This window comes from Dermacentor silvarum, chromosome 9 (assembly GCF_013339745.2).
Source record: "Dermacentor silvarum isolate Dsil-2018 chromosome 9, BIME_Dsil_1.4, whole genome shotgun sequence".
NCBI lineage: Eukaryota > Metazoa > Arthropoda > Arachnida > Ixodida > Ixodidae > Dermacentor > Dermacentor silvarum.
This window is the reverse complement of record NC_051162.1, coordinates 96309361-96322675: the sequence shown is the minus strand read 5'-3', so window position 1 is coordinate 96322675 and position 13315 is coordinate 96309361. Positions and strand designations below refer to the sequence as shown.

Below are 13315 nucleotides of genomic sequence, written 5' to 3'. Positions count from 1 at the left end.
ATCTGCTTGGTCAGTTTCTCGCTGAATAAGTTGGGCTGATCCCACGGAGAATAGTGCAATAGCAAAGTTGGCCAATCCAGGTGACTGTGTAATCAATCCACGGTCGCGTTGGTCACGTGCGTAAGGTGCCCGCGTCTTACCGGACAGGCGCGTGATCACTACGCTGTAGAACGCTGTGCAGAAGATGAAGATTTATGTGGCATTTAGTTAATCGCATCCCATAACTATTTCAATATGTTCGTTGGACCTGCATAATTTTTTGCAACAATTAGTCGCACAGTTCGCGCGTGTTCACCTTGTCGTTGTACTCCGGCCGCGTAGACAGCAAAACCAGAATAGTGGTGATGCCCTGCGACAAGCTCACGAGGGTAAGCCTCATCGCACCGGTAGCGTTGAGCACGTGATCGACTCCAGCAGCAACGTCGTAGCGGCCGATCTCGTCGAAACTGTGCGAGGGAATTGAGAATAACGTGGACAGAGTTACGCCGCCTTTTACAATGTAACTCAGCATTAACCATAACTATGTAAGATTTCGCATGAGCCGTTGCCCCTTCCATGCTTTCTATAGCCCCCCCCCCCCCCCTCTCCGCTTTACGTTTCTTCAATAAATTTGTGTATAGTCGGTGCCTTAAGTCAATGCCTTTACAGTAGCGTTTTTCAGGTTCGGCAGTTTAAGAATAGTATAGTTCAGAAAGCCAATCAGTAATTAATTGATTGCCTTACTAATAACGTTTACCTCAAACAACATTTCATTGCTTTTCTTTACGAATGCACTCTTCATGATCAAAAATAAAGGCGAACAAGTACAGTTTTCCTTATTATGAATGGTGTTTTCATTTTTGTGTGAAAGGAGCAATGACAAGTGTTTTGAATGTCGAAGAAACTGTACCACACGTTTCGTGCACGCGGAAGGGTGTCACTTAGATAGCACGAAAATCAAGAAACACTTCCAAGATTTGTTAAACTTGATAATAAAGTTTGCCTCAAAATGACAACTTTAGCGTCATCCGTATTATCGCCGAGTGAACAGCCTCGGAAGTAAAAAATGTGCGGCGAGTTGGTATTCCACGCTGACTACCAACTGCGTAATACACAAGGGACGATAGAGAATGACGACGTGAGCGCAGAGCTAGCAAATGGGCTTAGAGATTGATTACTTGGCCGCTGATATTTAGGTTTTTCACTGTGTGTTTGGGTTTGCGTGTTTTTATTTGTATTGGTGTGTGTGTGTGTGTGTGTGTGTGTGTGTGTGTGTGTGTGTGTGTGTGTGTGTGTGTGTGTGTGTGTGTGTGTGTGTGTGTGTGTGTGTGTGTGTGTGTGTGTGTGTGTGTGTGTGTGCGTGTGTGCGCTATGTAATGTACCGGGAGTTTCTGCTGGGACTTTAACCAATTTTTAAAAATCACCTGTGGCAGATCACATTTCTAATCTTTAAGCTGGATTGCTCAAACACGCGGACATTATCTGCACGAAAAATAGAAATAGATAAACAAACTATTCACGAATGAAATTTTAGCTAATTACGTTGCGGCGCATATTGCAATTTACGAATCACCTTAAAACGAGTTCTCATGATGATGACACCAGTTTCTGGATATTAATTCCAGAACTATGCGAAGAAACACATTGGTGGTCCAGTTACTTTTCTGCTTCAATGAACAAAACGGCGTTTTGTTAAAAAAGTCGCAGTTTTGTCCGAAAGGCGAAGCATGGATTGCGTAGTAAATTAGCGGACAGCTGTACGAAGTTAGGATAGTAGCTTTATCGGTCGTATAAATTTGTAAATATAGACATACTAACTAAATTAACAAGCATGGTGTCACGCGCGTACATGAAACCACGAACATATCTCACTCGATGACCGCGGAAACCCACTGTCAAAATGCTGGAGTGAGGAAGCGCGGGAGCATCAGCGAGCGAATTGACCTTAGTGGGGCCCCTCGCATCAACGCCAACTAAGCCGCGAAAACACAGCGCGTGGCGGACTCTGTCCCCGTCAGCAGATGGCTTTCAAGATACAGCGGCCCGGAGTAGAACGCCCCCCCCCCCCTTCCCTAACCTTCGGCAGGGACCGTGTGCGTTACGGAAGACGGCGCGCTTCGTCCCCGCTTTCGTCTCTTGCGTGCGCGAGATCGAGCCGCGATCGCGCGGCGACTATTTTATCGCCCTTTGTTTTTATACGAAACCTCACGGCGACGGCGACCGCAGAAATGCGCCTGGAGTATCCATATAGTAGCTATCGCCATAAAAAGTTAGTGGAATGGTGGTGCATTTTTACCGCAGTTTGATGCTGCATTTCTCGACGATGGTGTCATCCAGAAAGTCTATTCAAGTGGATATGCCTGTGCAATTTCACGGACTACAATTTGTAAATTCCAATGTATTCCGTAAGGTAATTGGTTAAAAACGTAATTAGCTTCGGTAATTATTCGATTACGCATTTCCATTTAGCGTGCAAGTAATGTGCACATGCTTCGAGTGGACGAGCTCAAGGACTGAAATTGTGCTGCCTGCAGCAGGCGCTTTTTAAAAATAGCTCAAAGATTTCGCACAAGCATCCGGCGTATTGGAGTTTCTAGTCAACAAACCTCCGCTTCTCGTTCTATGCTCGTGTTGTCATTTTCTCTTGTGGAAATTGTGTACTGCTGCTATTTTTCGTCGGAGTGAACGTGCCTCGTATAGTTGCATTCTGTGCGATTAGGTCAATCCGCGTCGTAGTCCTAATCCCGTAGTAGTAATGCTATACTCGTCCGCATTGTGGTTCGTACAAACATGCTGCGCCTTGCCTGAACTTCCAGTATTCAGGGTCGTCCTTGGACAGGGTCGTGTGGTTAGAGTACCGCTCCGCTTCTCTCGAGTTCATCGACCATACGTCGAAGCCAGCGTCGGCGAACAGGAAGCCTGCAAATTTTCATTCCTTCACCCATTAATCAAGTAACTTTTTTTAATTGGCAGTTTTGCTCGAAGGCTAAGCATTCAATGCGAGAGCAAGGTTTAGGGTAGCGCTCGGTCTCCTCGTGCTATGTTCTACCAATACTATGCTATGCTCTGCAATGCAGTGCTATGTTCTACCAATACCAATACTATGTTTTACCAATACGCTACAGGGAACAGGCAGCAATCGCAACTATAGGCGACTACGCACAACTGTTGAAAACTACAGGGTGATCATTTTTAAGTTTTACGGAACTTAAAAAAAAAGATCGCCTGTGGCAAACAGCATAATTCTTGTCGTTGAGCTGGATTATTCGAAGAGGCGGACATTACAAGCGCGAGAAATCGAAACACATATTCAAACAATTAACAAAAGTTTCGCTAATAACTTCTTAATTAATTAGTTCGGCACATATTGTAATTTACCAATTGTAACCGGTGAGTTCGCAAGCCGTATCCACTTTATATGAATTTCCAGAACGACACCAGTTTCGAGATATTATTATTTCCCGAAGTGTGGAACGAAATACGTAGACGTTGCAATTACTTTCGTGCTTCAATGCATAAAAGAGCGTTTTGTTAAAAAAAAAACGAGTGGAACAACAGCGCATTTTTAGGGCAAGTTTGATGGAGCATATCTCCAAACTGGCGTCATTCTGGAAGTTCTCTCCAAGGGGATACGCCTTGCAAGCTCACCAGCTACAATTCGTAAATTGCATTATGTGCCGTAAGGTAAATAATTCGAAAGATAACTAGTGGATTTTTGTTAATTAGTTAACATGTGTTTCGATTTCTCGTGCACGTAATGTCCGCCTCTCTAAATAATCCAGCTCAAGGACTAGAATTGTGTAATCTGCAACAGGCTATTTACAAATCACCGCCCATAGCACTCCATACAGATGGTTAACCAGCGAAGCTGAAACGTGCGGCCCCGGTGTTAGCAGTGGGTTAACCCCAACGCTGTATTGAATCGTTTCTCAATTATTGGTTACATGTTTGTGTTTCTAGTGGAACGCAAGCGCCAATGGCGGGCGGACGCTGCTAACCACGACGCCGAGCTAACTCGAGATATCGAACGCATGCGACAACGGCGAGCCGAGGAGGCGTCGTTTCGGGCAGAGCAGCGTCAACGTGGCAATGGCGGGAACGCGTTCGCTAACGACGTCACTAACGGCGCTGCCAGTGGCGCGCGCGCTTGGGTGCGACGTAGAGATCGACGTAACTGACGGCGCAGCCAATGGAGACGTTTATCTAAACATGTGGCGAACGGTTTTTCGTTTCGCCTAGCCATATACAGCTTTCGCTGTAAAAAAAAATCCACGAAACAAAAAAAAAAATCATCACCCTGTATACAACTATATTCAGCTATAGGTGACCACGCAGCAAGCGGGACGACTGCCGCGGCTCAGCAGGAACATCGCCCCGGCAGATACCAGGCAGTCTCAGAACGCTGGCCCGATGAGGAACGCCCACAGCGCCTTTAAAGCTATGGTACCTCGATGTTGACGCGAGATGAAACCGACGGAAAACCGTGGGTGTTTCTCGGCGCCCGATGAAAGGAGGGAATTGATTTAGCTTGAAGTTTAATTACTATCCGTTTGGCTCGGACCAGTGTACGCACCGCAGTGCACACAGCTCCGCAGCAGGAACGGTAATGTGTTTGTTCACAACGCCCATGCTAACAGCGGAGGGCAGAACGCTGCCCTGACTTCGGCAGGGCCTATTGAAACGAGTGCGATGGTGCGGCCGCACGGCTTCGTCGTTTTTGTAGCCGAAGGCACTGCGCTTCTCTGGAGGGCATTCGAACCCTCCAAGCTCACGCTGCGCATGCGTCGTCGATACGAGGACAGCACGACGACGGCGGTGCCGAAAGCGCGAACGTGCCTCGGGTGACCTTATAATTGCTATCGCAATAATTTCTGAGTTTTACTGTTAGACAGCTCTGTTAGACAGGTCTGAAGTTTCGGATGCAGCCAGTACGCCTTGCGCGAGAGCGCTAACGTAATGTGAGTGATAATCCTGTCTAAGCCATCACTATCCGTAACAGTATGTCGGTTCAGTTCATATTTAACCCCTTCCGCCGCAAATTATTTATGATCCATTGGGGAATTTAGTTCCGCCACATTTCTTGAACTTTCAGAAACTTAAAAGGCTACAAAATAGACTATATATTTTTTTCAATTCTTCAAGAGTTTGGTCAAGTTTGTACAAAACGTGTACCCATGCGCGGCTCTCTAACGGTACCTCGTGTAGGAAAACGTCAACTGTTACATGTCTACGAATTTCGAAAGCACATGTGCAGCCAGTTGAAACATACATGCCTGTTGTAAAACACAGTCGGAAATACTAAAAGAAGTGAACCCACTATGTGACGACAAGCTGACACGAAAGAGCAAACACCCAGACGTCTAGCCTCCAAATTCTTCATATAAAACTCTTTTAAAACACTTCGCACATAATATTCAAACCTGCAGCGAAGAATCAACCGCCAGTGTCAAAGTGCATGCGGCACGTTTTAAGCATCACTATTTCATAATTAAATTAGGTCCTGATGCTTTCGATGCCTATCATGACCTATGTAATTGTACACCGCGCTCCTGAAGAGGTTGAACACCTGCCTGGAGTCTGCGAAGGGTAGTTTATAAACCATATGTCCGAGGCACTAGCGAACACCGGCACAAACAGCACAGGGTAGCGACTGGTCCCGTTTTGCTCCTCCCTGGCCGTTGCGTTGCTCTGGCGTCCACGTCGCACTCTGTCCACTTCCAGGACGTAACCGTCGTCCGTGGTGGCGTAGCTGATTTCGCAGGGATAGTCGAGGTATTGTATCAGCTCGCACTGCGATGAAGGTTTGGGGTGAAAAATTATGCAGAAACACCACTGGAGTTCTCAAAGTATGTTTAAGCACACCCCGAACTTTCAGTTGGCCCACCCGCAAACTTAAAGTTGCCCCACCCCTACTACATATGCTTCCCCATGCATTTCTGTGGAGCCCTATATATCCCTATGGGTATGCATAGATCTGGTCACATCGGTATTCTTTCTTATCTTTTTTTTTTCAATTGTTCCTTATCACGTATAAAGCTACCAATTATCTGCATTTAAACAATTATAACGATTAAATGTCATAACTTCGCAAATTACGCATTTTTCCGCAGATACAAGGCATTACACTATTCGCGTGACGGACTAATTTCGCTGGGGCACTCGCCAAAGAATGCCTACGCATTAAAAATGAAAGCAAGAGCACGTTCGAATGAGTGAGAGAGTGAACGACAGGGTGATATACAGTGAGAGAGAGCGAACGAACGAGCACTTTTCCTGCCGAGTCCAAGCACCGACCATCGAGCATAGACCACCAACCACGAAAATGGCCGAACGAGCTAAAGAAAGCTTCCTTCTAAACAAAGTCGCGGTTTCGCCCAAAGTTGACGCATCAATTGCGATATCAAATTAGTAGAGACCTATATGGTGTACGGATAGTAGTTTTATCGGCTGCATAAACTTGGACACATTCGCTTACTAACTTAACTAACTAGCATGGTGTCCGCGCGCACAAGCAAGCATGAATAGGTCACACTCGATGACCGCAGACAACCACTCTCAAAACGCTGGCGTGAGCAAGCGCGGCTGTAGCAGTGAGCAAAGGTTCGTGCGGTCTATCGCTTCAACGGAAACTGAGCGGCGAAAGCACAGCGCGTACAAAGAGCCGTGGGGAGATAGCTTTCAAGATACGGTGCGCCCGCGCAAAGTAAAAGTAGGACTAGACAATGACCATATTCCAGTACACTCTAGTAGGCAATTGCTGGCAGAGTAGAAGCCGCACCCCCTCCCTCCCGCGCTGCCTTCCCACTTTCCTCCTTTCACGTGAGAGATTGAGTCGCCAGTTCCCCTTGCGCCCGATTGCAAGATACGCGTTTGGTGCCGCAGCTAAACGTCGCTTCCCCGCCCTCCCTCCCATCCCCCCATGACCTTCCGCACGACGGAATACGCCGTGTTTGCTCTCCGCCGTGCGTTCGCTCTCCGTGAAAGCGCGCGTCCCTCGCGTCCCTCACGCGCTTTCACTCGCACATAAAGCATGGCGTGTGGCGACGATTTTATCCCCCTTGGACTTATACGGAACCTCACGGCGACGACAACGGCAGAAATCCGCTTGGAGTGTCCATATAGTGCTATATAGCGCTATCGTAATAAAACTATATAGAAAACAATACCCAGACCTGTGCACCTGTTAGTGCTCGCAGAATTATACAGCTTAGAAAATAATTGCTCTGCAAGGACTTATACAAAGACAATGCAACTGGCTCAATAATAAATGGCGCGTATGGGCAAACAGCACGTGACGATGTTTCGTTTCCTTGTAATTTTTACTGTACTTGTGAATACTTGTAGCGCAAAAATTTGTGAGTATTTTGAACGGACTAGCCCAACGTCAAGCCATTTCGAGTTACGCAAGGCGGCTAGCTCGCCGGGAGGCCAGGCCAGTAATCAAGTAATTAGGCCCGCAAAGCCAGCCGACTCGTAATGAAGGAACTCTTAAGCGAAAGCTGTAGTTTGCGGCCAAGTCCGATTATCTTTACAAATGTATGGGAAAGCCGGAAAGACTATATGTATAATTACACGACCGATTGACCCACTTGCATGCAGTTTGTTTATTAGGAGAGGAAGCCGAATTTTATTGACTGCAGGAAGCAAAGTCTTGATCTATGGCCTCATAATCCAGAGTTCGACGGAAACCCGTCTGGCGAGGAATGAGCATAGTGAAATAAAACGAACACTCGCCAATGTAAATACATGTAATGGAAAATAAAATAAAACTTGACGTTTCGAGTCCCGTACGGGACCATTGATTACAATGAAAGCAAACGCGGTGGTTCTTGTTTAAATATGGGATAGATGGCGTAGTGTGCGTGTGTAGATTTCTGGCAGATTCCCACGTGTCCTGTTTATCGCATCTTGCGTCGTCTGAATGTGCAGCGATTAAAGCATTGGTCTTGCAGGCAGTTTATTCTCTGTGGCGATTAGGGATGCCGATTCCCAGTCTATGCAGTGACCTGTGTTCTCGCGGTGTTCTGATAAAGCGTTTGAAGATGAGTTGCCCTTGGCGACATCGTACTGATGCTGTTTTATCCGTTTTTTGAAGTTACCGGTCTCGCCGACATAGGTTGCGTCACAATCCGCTTGGCTCACTATTTTCGCCTTGGATAGACATGGTTTCGTATTTCTGTGAGGCAGCCCCCTCTCACCGATATATTATCTGGAGAAGATACAAGGTAAATACATCCGGTAGCGAAGCTTCCATAGAAGCCCATACGTTCTAAACATGGCGGCTTATCGGCGGTTCATGGGGCTTAGCGTCATCTGTGTGAGCAGGGAACACTTCCGGCGGAAGAAAAAATAATTCGACGTCATATCCGTTAAAAAGAGAAGTGACGTCATTTTGTTCTCAAAAGCCCGAAATTTGTTTTCGGAGGCCTGCCATTAGAGCTGTATATTCAAATGCCCCGCCATTCGACTTGATGGGCGTTCCGTGCTTTCAGCGCGGAAAGCGATACAGGAAAAGGTCATCCGTACGGGTGTCGAGATCGCATCGCTGCACAGAACATACTTTCTTTGGAGGCCAACGAACGCTTTGGGCGTAGATTGCGTAGAGTGCTCGTCCTTTCGTCGGACGCCAAGCCCGTCGGCCAGCGCTGTCGCCCGAAAAAAAAACTACAGTAACCAAGTGTCTGACGGTCGCAACTCACTACTTTTGACTGCACAGGTTAAGAAATAATAAAACTACCCGCGTCACCTAATTCAGACAAACTTCGACATGCAAAACCACATATGTAAGGGGGGCGTGTTGTAACAGGTGAACTTTACGAGCGCGCCTTTCCACGCACTCCAAGAGCTGCATTGCATTGCAAGTGATAGTGGGGTCAACGCCCGCCGCTGTCGATGGGCGCTCTCACGGTGGGCGCTGAAAAAAGGTACTTATTGATAATGATCAAGCAAAATAGAGTTGTATCTTCTTTTCTCGCCATGCGTATATAAAGTGGATTAGAAATTTTATTTTCGTTGAATGAATCTAACTGCGTCTTGCTTTAATTAAAAATGCTTTTCTCTTTCCGAACGTTTCTTCCCTCCAAGCATAGTCGCGCTTCAATCGCTGCTCCCATAACCACGCTTGCTGATGTCGGTGACAATTGGTTCCGAAATGCTTTTCGCCCGAAGCTTCGCGACCTATCTAGATCGACCTTGGAAGATATCTGGGCTCGCGCCGCGCTTGGGACGCGTGCAATCTGTCCTGCACCATCTGCGCATGCGTGAGATGCGTGTGGCGCGAGCTATCGCGCGCCGGCAAGCACTTTTACGCAAGCGGCAAGTTACTTTGGCGCTTCAATGCATAAAACAACGTTTGTTGAAGAAAGTAACTGGAACGCCAATGCATTTCTCCTCAGAGTTCGGGAATTAGTATCTCGAAACTGGTGTCATCTCGAGAATTCGTTCCAAGTGGATCCGCCTTGTGAACTCCATGGATAAAATCTGTAATTGCAATATGGGCCATAACATAATTAGTTAAAAACGTAATTAGTGAACTGTTGATAATTAGCAGATTATGCATTTCAGTTTTTTTGTGCAAGTAATGTCCGTCTCTTCGAGTATACCAACTCATGAACTAGAATTGTCGGAGTCATGAAGGAGGTACTGGCCGAATACTGCACCAGGGAGGCCAATTCCTGTTCTGGTGAGGAAGTGACGTTGATGAAGCTTAGTGGGCCTTCCTAGTTTGGTTGCACCTGAACTAGTATAGCCCCACCAACTCTCGGCAATATATTTTCTTGCCGGTGTCAGGCACCACTCCATGCCTGAAAATGTGGTGGATTGGAGCAGGATTCGAACTTACGACATTCAGATTTGAAGCTGGGTATCCCACCTCTGCTCCACGCCACCACCGCGTTATGTCGACTAGAATATCGGCTATCCCGTTTGATCAGAGAACAAACGGGGATAGCCGATATTCTAGTTGACATTAAGCGGAAGAAATGGAGCTGGGCAGGCCATGTAATGCGTAGGATGGATAACCGATGGACCATTAGGGTTACAGAATGGATACCAAGAGAAGGGAAGCGCAGTCGAGGTCGAAAGAAAACCAGATGGGATGATGAAGTTAGGAAATTTGCAGGCGCAAGTTGGAATACGCTAGCGCAAGACAGCGGTAATTGGAGATCGCAGGGAGAGGCCTTCGTCCTGCAGTGGACATAAAATATAGGCTGCTGCTGCTGATGATGATGATGAACTAGAATTGTGCTATCGGCCCCAGGCAACCTTTAAAAATTTTTGAAATTGTTCGCTGAAACACCCGGTTAGAGTAGTGTCGTGCAGGTGGAAGTCTCCACGGTAAATCCGCCATCACATAATTAAAAAGAAACGGACTTAAGGCACTGCCTTGTGGGATTCCTTGCATAAGATAACGAGAGGAAATTTTTCCTTCGCTCGTTTGAATAAATATTCATCTGCCATTCACGAAGTTGGATATCCACCCTAGCGCCCTTCCAGAGACTCCCATTTCTAGCAGGCCCGCACAATATACAGGGTGTCCCAACTATGACGCATCAAGATTAAAAAGATGCAAATGTCATGTAGCTGGACAAAACCAAGGTAATGTTGTTGGCCGTCGCTTGAAGATACTCAGATTATGTTTTGCATTGCACCTAATTGCATAATTAGTCTTAATTATTTAACGCCTCAAATATTATAATTTGATGATAAGTGTCAATGAAAAAATTGTATAGCAACATGGAAAACTCCCGAAACGACTTTCTGTTGCTCAGTACGTGCTACCAAAAAAAACACATTTACGAATTGCCTTTGCGCACGCCAGCGCTTTGATACGCTTGGCACGTTAGGCGCGTCGCATACTAACAACTATAAAATTGCTGGCTCTCCCGTAATCGAGCGTAGATGGAAGCATGAAATGGCTACCGGCAAAGCAGATTGGTTGGAGATGCCAGCCACAATCTTAAAATGGGTGCAGTGCTTGTTCGCAACGGCGCACCCCACCACACCGCAGCACGCCGTACTGTGCACTGGTCCATATGGACGCTGCCCAGCTAGAAGAAGGAAACCGGCGGAAGCTGGCACCACAGACAGCGAAAGACGCCAGGAAGACCAGCTAGAAGAAGAAAAGCGCCTGAAGGAGACTCCACGCCGCCTGGCGCCATCTCTCGACGCGACGCAAAACCCGCGCCGCGGAGCTCACGGACCACTGGCGTAAAGATTGCAATCAAGTGTATGGTGCCCTGTATCTGCCTTTTGAACGTCGCTATGGGAAATGACAAATAAAACTTCAGCGTACTAGAAATTACAGTTTGAGTGATATTGTGAACCAACATTAGGAAGAAATTGGAAGGAATATTTTCGTAACTTCTTTGGGCAGTAACTAGCGTATGTAATGCAGTCCTGTACAAAGGGTTGGGGGCCAAAGACCACTTTTTCTTAAGTTTTCACTCGTTGCCTGGATGATCTTGTATTGTTCTCACAACGATGCCCGGATTTCGTTTGAGTGCCCGGATAATGGCTCTGGCTTTTGGCTCAAGGTCACTTGAAGTTCGCCGACAACGGGAGCTAAAAGCATTGCATGCTTAAAATGTGCTTTTCGAGAGTGAAAGAAGCCCGCGAATGCACGCAACGTGCCTCGAGCGGCCAGTCGCACGGCAATTTTGCGTATACTCGCGGGCTTCTTTCACACTCGGAAAATACATTTGATGTAGCACGTACTGAGCAACAGGAAAGCTGTATCGGGAGTTCTTTCATGTTTCTCTACAATTTTCATATTGACACTTTTCAGTCAAATTTTAATTTTCGAGAAATAATTTACTTGATTAAGACTAATTATCTAATTAGTCGGAATGCAAACAATACTCTGAGTATCGCGAAGTGACGGCAAGCAACATTACATTGGTTCTGTCCAACTACGTGGCATTTTCATATGTTTAAATCAAGGTGCATGATGGTCGAGACACCCTGTATGAGCATGGCTGACCCTGTCGAAGGCTCGTTTAATGTCTAAAAAAAGGTCTTCGCTTAAAAAGAAATTCCCGTCGAAATTGGCGAATTAGGTATTTCATTCAACACCCTCTTACGGGAGTCATCCGGGCCTGTAGCTCCAGTTCGTCTTCAGCAGTGCAGCAGGTCCAAGTCGAAGCCAAGACGGAGAAGGCCGCCAAGATGAATGCGAGGCGCCGGGCAGCAGCCATGGTCGAAACTCCTGCTCAAACGTTTCGGCAACAGGATTTATAGCATCTGACCTACACGATACGATGACGTGCTCCACGATGCACACATGTGGGTAAGCACTCGGGTGTCAAATGCGTCTGGTATTGCGCTCTTCTGGAAATGCGGCCGACTACTATGCCGTGTACCACACACGGCATTTCTCGACATCCTTACAGCTGTTACACAGCGAAATTTTTGGGTTTTTTTACGCATGTATTTTTGAATCCTACCTGAACCCTGTATGTGCACGTCGAAACCGCCTCATGCGCTTATTGATTGGGTGTTCTGGCCCCCGATCGGCCTTCGGCGCCGCCATCTGTTGCGGGAATGAATTGCATTTCGCGCTGAAATAATCGCAGTAAAGCTTTCGAACGACGTGCCACTCGGTCGTTTCCGGCACCTACTGATTTCTGTGCTCTGTATCAATTTTTTTTGAGCGGAAACGATTCTATACCTCTCTCGATTCCCCGCCTACCAACAGCGTAATCCGGAGGTTGAATTACTATTAGCGACGCAATGTGCAACGAAACGCAACGGTGTTTATCGATAAGTTTACTCTGTACTGCTTAAAATGGCGTTTCGCTTAAAAAGTAAAGAACATCAGTGCATTTTTTTCAGCGTAGTTGACAGTAAAATATGCAGCTGCGGCGACTTTCAACACTTTTCGTTCAACCCTCGCAAATCATTCTCTTTATTGTTCCGGTATATGCGTTTTGTCTTCTGCCGTGCCATTGCGATATTATGGCTGAGACCCATATTATCGAATAGCCCCTATTCCATTATCATTTCATTCTTCCGATAATGGCGGCCACCCCGGTTCTGTTTCGGACATCCACAAACCTAGGTTGGAATGCCAGTGTTATGTCCATGGCACAGGCATGACACTTTATACTCTGTTTGAGTCATGTCATGATCCTGTCGTGCGAACCGTGTCGTGTCAAATATCAGCCCTGTCGTGTCCAATAACCCTGTCATGACAGTCGTATATTAGTCTCATATTTACATAACAACCCTCTCATGCCAAAGGCATGACAAGGTTGGGCTAGCCCGCCAGCGGTTGTTACATTGTTGCATGCCAGATCTGGCACGATATTCCTGTCGACAGGGTGCTTTAGCACAGCGG

The 13315-nt window shown here is 46.7% G+C and overlaps 1 protein-coding gene across 1 annotated transcript; it reads right to left on the bottom strand.

The window, feature by feature from the left end:
* Positions 1-268: 268 nt before the first annotated feature.
* Positions 269-12173, bottom strand: LOC119463757 (lipase member M). Its single transcript, XM_037724583.2, has 4 exons — positions 12060-12173; positions 5550-5769; positions 2784-2898; positions 269-446 (listed from the first exon to the last, which is right to left on the bottom strand). The coding sequence occupies exons 1-4, from the start codon at positions 12171-12173 to the stop codon at positions 269-271; spliced, it is 627 nt and encodes a 208-aa protein (XP_037580511.2).
* Positions 12174-13315: the final 1142 nt, after the last annotated feature.